Source organism: Dermacentor silvarum, chromosome 6, assembly GCF_013339745.2.
Source record: "Dermacentor silvarum isolate Dsil-2018 chromosome 6, BIME_Dsil_1.4, whole genome shotgun sequence".
NCBI lineage: Eukaryota > Metazoa > Arthropoda > Arachnida > Ixodida > Ixodidae > Dermacentor > Dermacentor silvarum.
This window is the reverse complement of record NC_051159.1, coordinates 98,029,121-98,044,742: the sequence shown is the minus strand read 5'-3', so window position 1 is coordinate 98,044,742 and position 15,622 is coordinate 98,029,121. Positions and strand designations below refer to the sequence as shown.

The following is a 15,622-nucleotide window of genomic DNA, read 5'->3' as shown; positions in this document are numbered from 1 at the left end:
GCCTTCAGGCTTCCTCTTTTTCACCTTTATCTCAGTGAACTACCCTGCCATAACTAGCTTTTCACTTCTGTTCACAGACTTACTTGTCTCAACCGCACCACACCTGAAACAGAAACACGAGAACAGCTGAGCTATTCAAGTTGATATTCTGAGCAAATGTAAGCTTAGTTTAACATACTTCACGGTCACCCATCTCAAAGTAACCTACATGGATCCTTAGTGGAGATTAGATAACCTAGTCAAATTCTGTATTCATGATGCAAAGTTGAATTAACAAAAGCGTATAAGCGAGTGTACTGGAAGATCTTAATTTCATAGCGAATTGTCTACTTTATCCAAATTCAATATAAGCAGGTTCAACTGAGTCACATCAAATGCAGCACTACACAGGTGCACACTATTTGCTTCTTACCGAGGAAGAAAGACGGGTTTTTTCGCCAGCTGGTCTCTCAGTTCGTCCGAGATGGAATCTTCACCCGCCACGTATTTGTCAACGTACTCTGACCATTTCTCTATCTCCACAGGATCTTCAGACATGTCGCTTTCTGTATCAATCAGCTCTATCGTAAGCTTGGTCTCCTTCTGGTACTGCAATGCAAACACAAAACATGCAATCAACAGATGGTCATGAAAAATGTTGAGAATGAAAGAAAGAACATGGGAGAAAAAGCAAATCACCACGAAAAACTTCAGCACGACCACCGACTGCCACCATGTGTATTAGCAGAATATCAACTAAGAGGCTGGTTTCATACATTTGTTATACATTTGTGATTCAGGTGTGATACACAGTTGCAATATGAAAGTGATTTGATAGAAAGCGTAGGAGATCTAAAATAAGTGCACTGGGAAAGTGATACTTCTATGACAACACAATTTACGTAACTTCTGCAGCCTCATAAGTATGAAACACAGTATAGAGAAGAGAGGTTCGGCCTCAGGCACTGCAGTCTACAGACATAGGAGGCACCAACCAGCACAAGTTTGAAGCAGTTGTCGTTGACCAAGGCCTGCTCGGCTTTCTTCTGGTAGCTGGATTCGAGGTGCGCACGGTGTGCGGCGGTGGCACATGTGCCTCCTGCGCCTCCGACCCGCTGCTCCTCCACAAAGAGCTCGGTGCAGCGCAGGCATGCCTCGTCGCACACGATGTGCTGCAGCTGCCGCACCGCATTCTGCACCACCTTGTCCAGCGTGAACACCGTGTAGGCGTGGATGCCAAACATTTCTCGCAGGGTGTCCTCGTACTGCGTGCCGTCCATGTTGCCGTCCAGCAGGCTCTTCACCATGTCCAGGAACACTGGGTAGTAGTCCTCCACTTCCACCTGCGCACATTTCTGTTTCTGAAACGCAGCTCTGCTTCATGTACTTTAGCAGGTTACATAGTGCAGCAATGCACAAGGTTCAACACAGCAATGCACAAAGACTTCCAAGGCACTAACAAATTTTAAAGGCTAAAGCACCATTACCATTTAAACAGCTTGAAAACAAAACACTTGTCTTCAAAGACGATCGAACATTTTTCTTTTCTAGCATGTGGAACAAGGGGGGGGGGGGGGGGGGAAGGAAAAAAGTACTTGCTAAGCCTTATTCTTACAAACGACTACAAACAAAATGACTCCCTACCACAAAGTCATCAAGCAGATTGAATTGGACTGACAGTAAATAGCCTGAACGAACCTTGTGGCCAAACATCCAAGCAAGACCCAAGATTAACCAAGAGTAAAATTTAAGTACATATTTAAGCACTACTAGGTGAAACTGAAGGACCTTCAAGGCCTCAAAAATTGCATTTTGATAGTCATAGGCTTTGAAGAGTTTCCAAGACTCCTACAAAAACTGCTTAGTCCATGCCAGTTAACCAACACAGCAAATGCTTCTGAGGGGTTGATTTGTGACATTGGTAAACTTGCAAACCAACTTTGTCCGAAAATCTCGTGTCTGCTAAGTATTACATTTCTACGCGCCGCAAAAAGAGCATAAATTTCAAACCAAACGCTGTTTGGCCTTCTCGCGAGAACCGCACACCAAGACGGGGGGGGGGGGGGGGAGTACGTATATTAACAAGTGAGCCTATGTACATGTATATGCTGTGATGTCGCTCATAGTGACACGTGACACTTCGAGAATCATTCAAGGCAACATCAGGTAATTGTTTAATCTGTTGCTTCAGTAATAGATGAATGAAAGTTTAGAGATATAATAAAACATACAAACTGAATGTCTTATGTTATTGCTTTACTTCGTACCGTAGCAAGAATAATGTATACAGTCGAACCCACTTATAACAATATCGAAGTGCCACGAAAATTCCATTGTTATAACCGATAATTGTTATAACCAGGTTGCATGAAAAAAAAAATAGGGGAATGGCAGAGCTGTTATGAGAAAACTATAATGGCGGGGAGGCCGGTACCCCTCCCCACCATCTTCCTCCATCCGGCTGCTGATTGTGTTGACCAACTGTTTAGCTCTGCTCCCTGCATGCTCTGATCGCGTGTAACAAGTCGCGGCAGTCCGCGTTCAAGAATGGCACTGCTATAGTGAAACTTCGTTAATTCAGATTTTACGGGACTGAAAAAATGCCCGAATTAACCGAATGTCTAATTATCAAGGGTATCAAGAAAACAACAATAAATGCTTTCTACGTCAACATGCTTTTATTTGCTGAATGAATCGGCAGAATCCTGTGTCGATTTTGCACAAAAGCAGTGCGGAAGCTGCAATTCTCGTCATCTCGTGACTGATTAGCAATTGCAGTGGCGAAGTCCTCCCCGACTTCTGTCAGTGTGCGGCCGCGGCGCGCGTCACCTGACACACGCTTTTAACTACCGCGCGCACATCCCGATTATTTTTTCGCCCGTGTCGCAAGGTCGCCGCCCATCGCGATGTAGACGGTGCTGTTCATCAACAGCTTTGTACCGAGTAAAACCGAAATTATTGTTTGCCACAACCGCTGTCGACGCGATCATGGACGGCGACCTTGCGATTCTGAAGCCACGCGGCCGATGCACGCACTGGGTCAAAACAAAACTACTGTTTGCTGGAACTGCGGATGAAACCGCGGTCGCTATTGACGCGATCATCGATGGCGACTACTCAGTTATGAAGGAAAGCACGCGGCCTACGTGCGTACCGGGTCAAAACGAAACTACTGTTGGCCGCAACCGCTGCGGACGAAATCGCGGCCGCTGTCGAAGCGATCATGGATGGCCACTACGCAATCATGAAGGCACACGGCCAGTGCGGTGCTATGCGCGACGGTAAACACAATAAAGGCTTTAAAGGCACAAATAGGCACAAAGCGTTCCGGCGTTGCTGTCATTTCAGTACGATTTTCATCAATGACTATGGCGATGCGAACTCCGTCGCTTTGTTTCGGTGGACACTAACGCCGTTTTGGCTCTAAAGCGTCGTACATTTGAGGCGCTCCGCGAGCCCAGCGCTATCAGCGCAGTTGGCCAATGCCACCTAGAAAAAATCTAGGTGGAATCTAGGTGGCATTGAGTTGGCGCGGTCCATTCGTGTTTCGGAGTGTGGCGCGGCGTAGAACTATGGGCGCAGCACATTCATGTTCGGAGGGGTGGAAAAGCAACGGGACAGATGCGCGCGAGGCTGGCGATACGGAGGATGGAAAACAGTGCACAGCGGCGTGCAACGGCTCAAATTTCTTTTTTTCTATTAATGAGTTCGCATTACATTCCCTTTCGGCACGGACATCCAGTCGGGCTTCATCACTATAACCGATAATGCGGCATGGAGGCATTGTAGTAAGCAGGTTATTTCACCATAGAAAACATACAATAGTTGACGCTGCAGCAGCTTCTCATTATTATAACCGATACATTGTTAAAGCCGGTATCGTTATAAGTGGATTCGACTGTACTTCCATTTCGTCTGCTTGTTTCCACGTTGTGCAGTCGCACGCGCAGACAGTGACACTATGTTATTTTCTACTGTGTTCCAACACGCAATCATGTTCTGTGATCCGCTTGTGTCTGCCTCAGTGTTCATGTAGCACTGACTTATACGGCTAAGTCAAGTATTCTTGTGCACACAGCGCACAATCGTGTGCTGCACGAAACAAGACAAACACAAAAGCTTGCGCATGCCACTGTCAGCGGAAGTGTACTGCGCAGAAAAAAAAAAAGAAAGAGGGCCTCGTGACGTATGTGTCACACGATCCTCCAGCTTGGGTATGGGAGAACGCAAGGAAAGAATTTCGCTTGCAGAGAGGCTAGATGGGGCAAGTGGAGAGAGTGTCCTTGTGGGCTGCGACGCTCACCTCCCAAAATCATGGGTTCGCCAACACTAAAATATTTATATCTCGGCTATTAATGAAGCAATTTGAAAAACAGAACACTCCCAAGAGGGCACTAACAACTTGCAGCGTATAACCAAAATTTGCTATGTGGCGTGGTGAGGGGCCTTTTAACAAGCGATGTTAGTGGGTGCTTTGATGTGGTGGGTTAGAACGTCCTGTGGTTTGGTTGCTTATCAAACAACGCTTAGCTCAAAGTACACGTGACGCAACATTCTTGTAACTCCAATCAAGTAACAATGAATGGTCACAAGAAAGTCATAATTGTACATTTGAGTACAGACCACATTCTTCAGCAAATGTACTGGCACTAAGTACAATTTTTCTAACAATCGTGGCCACTGCAATGTAACTTACGTCATTAAACCTCACACAATGCTTGTTGGGGCTCATATTTTAAACTATGACTGGTCTATTGGCTATATTACAGGACAAAGAATCAGTTATTTTAATTGAATGGAAAGCTCTCAAGCTTGTTGGGTGGCATTGTCAGTACCATTTAGTACGTCAGACAACTAAGTTAGGCAGGGGGTGGATTCTACTAATAAAGATGCAGTTGAACACTTTACCATTCTACATAAAATGAGAGAACGATATACACTCCAAGTTGAGATCTCTACCATGGCTATGAAGGTTGGTGCTGTTCACTCACATCAGAATTAAACATGGTGCTCAATTTGCTTTGTGTTTTTGTGTAAGGGCCGCACCCCTAAACTTGAGCTTTATCTAGGAAAAACAATGCACGAGCGCACTTAAGTCAGCTACAGCCACGCATTAAAGCCGCAGTACATCAATGCATATTGGTCTCTTCTTCAGTTGTAATCACAGCTGATAATCGTTTGGCGGAAGCTTGTCAACTTTACCGTTGTAGCGGCACAAATTTCATTTTACGGCGTCCAGTGTGTCACGCCTTCGCTCTTTCCGGCAGCAGATGCTTTTGTAGACTGTGCACGTGAGGCTTTCCATGCTTTCAGCATAGATTTGAGTTGAAATCTGAGCACTACTTCAGCTTTTACTAGCGCAGTACAGAGGCACTTTGGGTTCCTCTTAGGCTGTTTAAACAATCTTCAACACCGGCAAAATATCCTGGTGCCTTGCGGCTTGTCCTTTAGAGCTGTGCTTGTGCATTTGTGCAATGTACGTATGCTGTGTCCCGCATGGGTTCCATGCGCTATAATTTTACGTGAAAACTCCTGTTTTTTCATCGCGCAATCTTCTGTACGGCATTAAGTCCAAGCCAGCATCTGAAGATGGCTTCACCTTCGAACAGTGTGGCGACGCAGAGGCATGTCACACGGTGTATCGGTCTCCTATTTGTTTCCGAAATCATCGGCTAAGCACCAGCAACATTCATATTAAGGCACTTTGAGGCTAGTCTAGAGCTGTGCGTAAACATTTGTCTGTGTGCTGCGTCACCAGCGGGTTCCAGACTGCGCAAGTACTGTGTACATTTGTGCAGTGAATTTTACTCTCATGCACCGGCTGAAACACATACAGGCCCTGTCATTTCATGTGAAAACTACTGTTGTTTTTTTATTGCATAACATTATCTGCGGCTCGACATCCGAGGACAGCTTCATCTTGCAATGCGCACTTGCAGTAAACCAGATTCCAGCTGCTTCAGCTTCGCTGTTATGTGCCATCAACTACAAATTAGGTAGCAAACAAAGCTTAAATAAAAGCTTCCCATGGTGATCGCACAAGGCAGCAAGCATGTTGGTTTTTCAGGGCAGATACAAATTCATTTACTTTTTGCTCACGTATAGGCTGCACCCTGTGAAAGTGGATGTACAGCGAAACTGGTGCAGACGTTAGACAAGCACCACCACCTCAACTGACTTTAGATGACGTTACACAAGCCACCACCACAAGCGACATCCATCACGTGCGCACGCACGTGTGCAGAAGTACAGCCTACATCGTCATTCTTCAGGGCCATTTGCCAAGCGCAAGTGCCTTTGTGATCTAAATGTCTAAAAGTAAATTACATCAGAAAATGTGTGAAGTACGATTTACACACAAGCTGCAGACATGATAGCCTTTGGATTGTAATATGAATATACAGTCAATGATGGATTTTTTGGATGCCCGATAATTCAGACGGCTTTGCGGCGCCACCACAATACATACCCTATAAAGTCAATGTATAAAAACGTTTGAAATTTCGGACTCGAGAACCTTTCACCGTCCAATTTACTGGACTTTTTGCTATGACAACAGGTCCGAAACGGCCTTAATCGAAGCCACCACCACGGCCATTTTGATTATCCAAGTGTGGGTAGGGGCAACTGTCACCAGACACAGTATGTATTCCCAAATTATAGACGCATGTACCTGCTGTCACGAGCACCGATAAGCCTAATAAGTGTACTGGCAGGCTTTCAGAGCTTTTTCGGACATGCTTGTGGCCATTTGAACCCTTAGGGGCAGTAAAAGGCATGCATTCGGGTTTTTTTTCGGACTGCCCGATTTTTCTGACGTTTTCACGGCCCCTAGGGAGTCCAAAAAATCGGATGTTGACTGAACAAGAAAACATATTTATGCTGCCCGGAAACAAAGACAAAGCCCTTTTTTCATCCTTATCCTTGTAGGCCTTCCGCCTGGCAGAAGTGCGTTGTGGAACTAGTTGAATTTTTCAAAGTGAACTGTGTGACCAAATTTGTAAAGTATGACTTACACACAACCTACAGACATGAAAGCATTGGATGATAATTTGAATATACAAGAAAACATAATTCTGTTATGCAGAAACTCAAACACAAACCCCCTTTCCAGCTGCCGGTATTTGGGTGAGCATGACACGAAAAATCCTGACCAACCAGAGGCTAACAGTTTTATTGTAAAAGGGAATGAAAGTCATAGCGAATTTTGCCTTCAAGTGTGGTTTCACAGCAACGCACTGCATACAGCCATAAAGCCCTATCTGAAGGCCATTTCATTGCCGTAAAACAGCATGCGAAGGCAAGATTTGTGCACTGCCATGACTGAGCATCTTTCTGTAACTTTTCATGATGACAACAACTACAGTGGATTTCTTGCATTAGAGATCTGGATGATGTTGCACACAGACAACTTGCAGACTGTATGCATATACTCTCGCTTACCCTTTTGTTAATGGTTGTAATCGTGGGTTCTAGCTATCTGCACGAAAATATGGCACCTAACAGAACTCCAGCACTGCCCGATCCATGCAAATGCTTACACCCACACCAATGTATTGCACTACCATACACAGTAATCAAATAAACAAACCTCGCTCCGAGGCTTCAGCCGCAGTGCCACAGCTGTGGATTCCTTTCGGTCCTTGCGCTCCTTTGCCTCATCCGCAGCCAAGTTTGTCGACTGCTTGTAGATTTTTGTGAGACGCTCACACAGCAGATGGTGCAACCGAAAGAACAGATACCAGTGGTCATTGACAAAGAAGAGTGCGTACGAGTCATCCGAGTAGAGGTTCTGCATCGGCGGCGCACTCAGCTGCGAGCCATCTGCGCTGCCGGTGCAATCCTCTGAGGCTGTCCGAACTGCACTTTTGTCACTATCCTTGGGGAAGGCATCATCTGGCCGGTGATTGGGTGTTGAGGGAAATGGCTGGCTCTCACCATCCTCGGTCATTATGTCATCCTCTTTGTCAACCTCGTCATCGGAGAGTTCGCCACGTGGCAGACAGAACAGGTCTGGGATGAATTGACGCAGCAGTTGCTTTATCTTCTGCTTGTCTTCCTTGTTGATACCCGTTTGGCGCTTCACATGATGGATAATCAGATTAGCTGCATCATCCAGAATGGACCGGTCAAGGTAGGCCAGACTCATGTGGGGCCCCGTAGGAACTTCCCCAGTACCTTCTTCCATCTGCTCCCGGCGCTCTTCATATATGGCTTCAATCTCGTTCAGAAGGCTCTTGGAACGCAAAAACTTGACATCATTCTGCTTGAACGTGATGCCCTGGTGATCCAGCGACTTGAGGTAGTACTTCTCATTCTGCTCTCGCCAGACCTGTTGGGCAAGGACAAACCAAATACCAGATTTGAAGCAATCCACAAGATGACCATATTCATGCGTCATTTATATTGTTGAAGACGAGTATCCTGCATTGACAGGCATTTATTTTTTAGATAAAAAGCTATAACTAACCAACTCGCCTAAATTACCACCCTGACTCTCCATACACAAGCTTTCATGCCTTCAGAAATATTCTACTGAACCAAAGAAACATCAGCTACCTCAATGTCTCAATAAAAAATTACTATGTCAAATCCAATTATTTGCCTGATTTTATACTGTGATAAGGTAGAAATTGGCTGGTAGAAACAGGGAGAGTGAAAACAACAATGTACTTCTACCAATGGCCTGTGAAGTTCATTATGTAATAAAGATATGCAGACCAAAATGAAATGCCACTGTTTTGTTGCCGCTGGTGGGGCATGTGTTCAATAACTTGAACAAGCTTTTATAATGAATGAAAATGGCACATCGTCGTCAAGTGTTCTGTCACCATCTTGTGATGGCAATGGCTCTGATGGTAGGCTGTTACCAAAACGATGAATGCAGTTTTGTATCCAACTATCAGGTGGAGGCAATTTTCGGACCTGTTTTCTTTAGGAGAAAGGTGCATATTGGAATTGGTAAATACAGTAATTTGCATTTGGACTGCCAACTAACTACTAACCACCCAGTTAGCTTGGTCAGTGGAGCAACTCTTCCTGAAAGGTGGTGGTACTGGGTTTGATCCCAGAACCAGGAGGCATTCCCTTACACTTTCCCTTGTAACCACACAACAGCCTAGTGTATGTCACTTTCCCTCTCACAGCTGCAACAAAATATGGCCTGACCTTGTTGAAGCTCTTCTGTGCCTCGCGCCACTCTTCCTCTTTGGCTTTGAGCCTGCGCAGTACAAGGGGAACAGCGACGACAGGGTTGCGCTTGAGGCCCTCGATGATGTCAGCAGCCTTGTCGCCGTAGATGCGCCGGATGGCCTGCTGCTGCAGCACATTTGATGAGCCTCCAAGGTTGTCAAGCAGCTGGAAGCGCTGCTTTTCCTCTGCGCTCATTCGCTGCAGCTTCTTCTGTATTGCCTCCAGAATACGGATTGTCGACAGGTTGGTTTCGACAACCACATCCAACTGTGCAGAAAATGAAACATTTTATTTTTCATCAAATAGCTCCTGTAAGATATAATGCACTTTCATCTCATTTTTTCCGTGCACACGTTGGCCCAAATCGCAGCCTACACACAGGCCCAAGTTGCAGCTACGTTTTTCTGCAAAATGACCTGCAAACGCAGCCTCAGTAGTGCTATTTACACTGACACCACAGGGACAAGGCAGACTATCAACTCACCTCAAAGCGCTCGTCTTCACAGCGGTAAATGTATTCTTCATACTGGGTTTTGCGTGAGCTAACAAATGTGGAATCCTCAGACCATGACGGAAATGAGACCCACGTGTCATTCAAAACCTGAGGGTTGATTAAAAAATGAATGTCAAACAGAGCAGCACTTATAAAACAAAGTCAAAAGTTTACACGATGAACAAAACTGCTTGCCTCTTTACATAGAGGTGTTCGGCCACTGCACTTCGGCTGTACAACATTTTTTGGCAGTGCTCTGTAGCTGGCACCATAGCGTTTGCAGGATGAGTAATCTGAAGAACAAGCAAACAACGAAGCACCCAACAATTATTTTTGTAAAGCAAAAAAGAAAAGAGATGTGAAGAAGACATATACAGTAATATCTCGGTGATACGAATCTCGCGGGTACGCGTGAAATATTCGTATCACCCGAAATTCGTATCTCACAATATACACAATATCAAGAAAAATGAATTTATTTTTACCAGAAAAGATTTCTAATAGTGGAACCCTATTGAATACCTTCTTCGCTGCTGCATTTTCCTGGCTGCTACGTCATGTTTTCGCGGTCCCGACCTAAATTCCATTGGCTTCCATGTACAGTCAATACTCGATAATTCGAACTCGAAGGGGCCCAAAAATTTGTTTGAATTAAAAGGACTTATTTTTGAAGTATTCGTGCACCATAGCACAACGTACGAACGGTGCGATTCGTGAAATGTCGCGGCGCGCAAGCACATATCGAGCGAGGGCCACGAAACTGACCCCGTCGGGAGCGCTTCTCGATAACGGCAGAAAACGAAACCTCAGGGAGCGGGCGGCACAGGCACGGCGAGAGAGAGAGAGATTGTGGTTGTAAAGAGGAAGAGGTGACACTGCGACGGGCGCGTGCGGGGACCGTCGTAGGTGAGGGAGGAGGGCGGCAGGGGAAGCGAATTTGGCCTCAGCAACTGTTAACTCCCTCGTAGCTCCTTCGACTGTCTCTGTGCGCGCCCGCCGCTCCCGTCGGCCCGGCGCCAGCTTAACCTGCTCCCTGAAGTTTCGTTTTCTGCCGTTGAAGCGAACGTTGGCCGGACTGGGCGTCCGCCGTTGCTTCCCTCTGCGCCGCAGCAGTGGCTGAGACGTCGGCAAGTACACGCGTGTTCCGGCGCCACACAGAAACAGCAACCTTGCCATGAGAGTGACGCCGCGGTTTTTTTTTTCTCCCTCTTTTTTTCTTTCTCCACGCGGCATTGAGGGGTCTAGCCAAAGCTTTTGCGGTGTTGGAGCAATGCCGGTCGGGGGCGCGCCGCCACGCGATTTGACGCGATGCCTTCGCGTTCGAATTACCGGGCGTTTTCCGTGATACTTCGCCAATCTATAATGTTCCTGCATCTTACGTTGCGTTTGAATGTGGCGGTCACGTAAATTTAGCGGTGCAGCCAGCTTGTACAGTGCAACAAGCGACCGCCACGTTGCAGATACGACGCACCCGCGCGAGTGCCGTATCTTGGAGGCGATCTGCAATTTGCGCAAAGTGCATGCCTGCGCGGACCTTATAGTCAACATGATCTGCGATGTTGACAAAGTGCGCCTAGTGCCAGTAGCTTCGTATGCGCTGTGCCTTCCATGTTTAGTCGCGTTGAAACGAGAAACAGCGCAAAGGTCAATTCGCTCACTGCTGCTGCTGCTGCGTTTCCTCGCACCAGCGTTTCGATAGCGAGTGTCCGCGGTCATCGAGCGAGATGTGTTAATATTTACCTATGCACGCGTGACATTGTGCTTGTTAATTTAGTTAGTAAGTGTATGTTTAAAAGTTTATACGGCCGGTTCAACAACAATCCTTACTTCGTACAGTACTGATTTAATATCGTAATCGACGTATTACCTTTCGGGCAAAACTGCGGCTTTTTCTTTTTTTCGCGGTCCCTTGAAAAACGTATCAACAGGACGTTTTCTTCTTGCCCAAATCGTCAACAATCGCCTTCTGAAAGGCACATAAGTGCGCGCACGTGATCTCGCGAATGTTTTTGCACGCCACTGAACGTCTGAGCACGTCGAGTGCAGGGAGCGTTTTGGCCATCGGGGCTGCGCCGCAGTCGTCGTTGCAGCAGTGGACCTAGTCTACTTTCTCGCTAAGCATCGGCTAGGCTGCGATGTGGTCCGGTCCGCTCGACGTGGGGACAAAGATTGCGCAGCCGCGTGACGTAGTCAGTAGCTTGGCGACTATGGATCCCGCTCAGATCCCGCTATGCCGGCTTGTCTCGGCCGGTCGCCCCGCTGGCTCGGCCGCCACTGCTGTTGCTCACGCGTTCGAATGATCCGCAGCGGCGCGGCAACACGTTCGAAACATACGATTTTTTTCGTATTGTGTGCACTGTATTTCGGCCAGGGAATGTTTCGAATTCGTATCACACCGAATTCGTACCGGCTGGGATCGTATCACCGGGGTTTTACTGTACTCAACAAGAAATGTTGACACGCTCAATTAAAATATGAAGTGCAAAGCTTATGTCTAGTTTAAGGGGGGACGTGGGTTTCCAAATTTTTAGACAAGGTTTCCTGTAAATGCTAAAACTAAGTTTTTCATGCTTACTTTAAAAATGCAATTAGATTTTGCATAGGTCAAATAGTTGCATCGATAATTAAAATTAATCATGTATTGTTTATATGAACAATAGCAACAACACTAACCGCCAGAAAGTTAATATTGACATATGGCTAGATATGACAGTGTAAGGAACACAAATGTAGAAGTGCTTTTCTTTTATATGGCCAGGTGTTAATTTTATAGCAATTTAAAGTTAAATGTTAAAAAATGGTTATCATATGGTGCAATTCGCCACATTAATAATTTAAGAAGCTGAAATGGAAGAATATGCTCCCAGCCTTTTGTGCTACTCGCATGTAGCTACATGCCACTGCAAGAATAAGGCCTTTGTGTGTTCTGAAGGCCAAGATACCACTTATTCAAGTAACAGAAACACAAAAAGCCTTTTAGTACAGAACACCACAAAGTATTAGAATATTTACAACTGCCATTGCACCTGTAGCCTCCACGAATGTAGTCTGTCTGGCTGCAGTCATTCCAGTGATGCTTTCTGAGTACCCGCTGCAAGTTGTCAGCAGAGGCACGTTTGCGTGCACATACTACAGTTCGACGGTGGTTTTTGTCCCCCAAGAGCTTGGTCATCTCGTGGCCAGGACTCTACCACATTTCTTTGAGTATGGCTGCTGAGGTTTTTTTGTTCCCAGCATTAAACACCATTACAGCTTCAGCCACAGTTGCTTGCACAGTGAACAGTGACACGTGTTGTTCCTTCGAGTGGAGACTCATTGTTGTTTTGAGTCTTTCTTCGTTGGCGTCGCTCCATAAGTGCTTCATCAGACAAGCGCTTATACACAGGAAGAAGCACCTCACATGGATAGAGTGGTAGATTGTGGCAGCGCTTCGGAGTAGGCCGAAGCTTTAGCCTTTGCCGCATTTTGTTGACACCTTGATTCTGAGCCTTCTGGACAGAGAGATGACGTCACATCATTCGAAGTAATGTGGTGGTATGCGGCCACGACAGCTCTATGCATGGCCTTTGCATCACTTTTGTGGGATTTCAAGGCCCCGCCGTAGTAATTACTCAGCTTAGTAATCAGGTCACCAGTTAGCTTACTCTTGCATTGAAATGAGGTTCAGCAGCGCAGTGACCATTCTATTGTGAACATGATACGCACAATCTTCTTTTTCTACACTTATGTATTCATAAGCCCTGGCTTCTTGAACAGCAAGGAAGGTGCGGTTGCCATCACCCGAGAGTAGTCTTATAACCGCATCCCATTACATTTGCAGTGACCTTTGAAAAAGGATCAGTGCAGCTTTGACTGCCATCTCGCCGGCATTCTTATGGGTGTTTTTCTGACACACATGATCTTTCTTCCAAGCCTGGTAGGTCAGGTGGCCATCTTTTGGCGCACGTTCGCACCAAGCACAAAAATTGCCAAGTATTACAATATTGAGGACAAAGCCTATGAACAGCTCGATCATCATGCAGACGCTGACTCAGGATGAGTGGCCGTGTGTCATCCAGGAGCCGTTGTACAACACAGCAATTTGATTTGCGCTTATCTTCAATTAATCATATAAATCAGACTGTCTGCGCATACGTCCTGATAAACTTTTCAGCAGCTTCGGTTGCCGTGGGTGCAAGTTTCGTTTTTAGATATGCCTCTGCCATGTGTTGCTGTGCATGCCTCGGTATGAGGCGTCCATAGCCGCGAAAGATTATTTAGTGGAGTTTGGCTATTGCCAGTACTCTGCATTGTTTGCACAGCAAGGATTTTCATGACAAATGGTTTGACCTTTGGGTCACCACTTACAGGTGGTGTTCTCCACCCCTTCTACAGCAAACCTCACAGCAAAACCATAATCCCGCTCACCTTTTCACACTGAGACGCTACCATAACAGGTCTTGCACTTCACACGTCAGCAACGCATTCAGAGAGTCCAAACTCGCAATGATGAAGCTTGTAGCCAGCTCGTTTGTTCCAGCAGCAGCATTGTCAATGCGATCCAAAAGGTCCGAGTTTTGCTCAGTAGTAGGAGTTGAAGCTATCGCTTGTAGTTTTCTTTCAGCTTCTTTGTGATTGCATTACAAATGTGGCTGCAGCACGGCAGTGTTATGCAGAACTGCCAATCAAACACGGCTGCTGTTTCGAGTGATTACGGGAATGCTAGGCCTAAGCTGCAGTTAGGGTCTTCGGCGTCGCTCGACTTGGGCGGCAGGACATGTCCTCAATGTCGTAAGTAGCGGTGCTGCGCGTTTCTTGTTATTGAACTCCGACTTTTCTATTTATATTTTACAAATTTGTACCTCATAGCGATTTTCAGAGAAGTCAACACGGTCATTGGCATACAAAAAGGCGCCAGTGTGTGCGGCGTGAACGCAGCAGCCGCGGCGAGGTGCAGACGCCAGTCTAGTCAATGGCATGGCAAAATCACATGTTGGGACTTCTTTCCAACGCGGAATTTATACACAGCCAGCGTGCGGACGGTGTCCGTCGAGGCGGCAAAATGAAGAGGAGAGACTGCGACAGGCTGTGTGTCGTGGAATTTTTTTTTTTTTCCCGTGAACCTCGGCTTATAGTTAGCCAACACTGGTGTTGAAAATTCATAGTAGGACTAAAATATTGGTATACAATGCACGAAATGTGGTGAAATGATAAAATACTGGCTGACGATTCTAAAAATACTATTTTCAAAAAGTTGATTTTTTCATGAAGCCCAACAAAAGCATACCAATTTCCATGGATGGATCGCCTGAGATGCGTTCTTGCTGGACGACTTTGTTAGGAATGGGCTCTATCTGTCCACCAAGATCCTTGTACCCAATGAAGTCTTTGAACCACTTGAACAGCTCTGGAAATTTCCTGTAAAATGTCGCATAAATGCAGCTTATTTGGAGTAGAGTTATTAACACTTCACACAAACACTACAAAACAGCAGGGAGCAGGGGTACATGAATAGCGATTTTTCAGACCGAATCGAATAGTTTTCGAATATTGATAAACCACTGACAATTTAAAGCAGGGCGACCGGCACAGACAAGCCGGCATAGCGGGATCTGGGTGGGACCCATAGTCTCCAAGCAACCAGCTATGTCGCGCAACAAAACCTCTCGTTCGTTCGTCCCCCCCCCCGTTGAGCGGACTGAACCACCATCACAGCCCGATGCTTTGACCAGCGAGGAACAAGATGAGATCTGCTGCATTAACGACAACCGCAGTAGCAGCCATGACGGCCAAAACGCTCCTTGCACTGAACGTGCAGAGGCATTCAGTGGCATGCGAAAACATTTGCGAGATCACGTGCGTGCACTTGTACGCCTTCCAGAAGGCGATTGTTGATAATTTGGGCAACAAGAAAACACACACGTATAGTAGAACCCCGTTGATACGTTTTTTTAAGGGACTACAAGAAAAAAAAAGAAA

General features: G+C 46.2%; 1 protein-coding gene across 2 annotated transcripts in view; it reads right to left on the bottom strand.

Moving 5' to 3' along the window:
• The window catches only part of LOC119455732 (paired amphipathic helix protein Sin3a), a 52,626-nt gene that overhangs the window by 9,820 nt on the left and 27,184 nt on the right, over positions 1-15,622 (bottom strand). For both annotated transcript variants that reach the window (XM_037717159.2, XM_037717160.2), the window contains exons 12-18: positions 14,931-15,061; positions 9,860-9,957; positions 9,656-9,772; positions 9,148-9,438; positions 7,571-8,311; positions 975-1,322; positions 413-588 (exon numbers count right to left, since the gene is read on the bottom strand). In XM_037717159.2, coding sequence (XP_037573087.1) covers positions 413-588; positions 975-1,322; positions 7,571-8,311; positions 9,148-9,438; positions 9,656-9,772; positions 9,860-9,957; positions 14,931-15,061 — 1,902 coding nt within the window. The remainder of the gene's footprint in view (positions 1-412; positions 589-974; positions 1,323-7,570; positions 8,312-9,147; positions 9,439-9,655; positions 9,773-9,859; positions 9,958-14,930; positions 15,062-15,622) is intronic.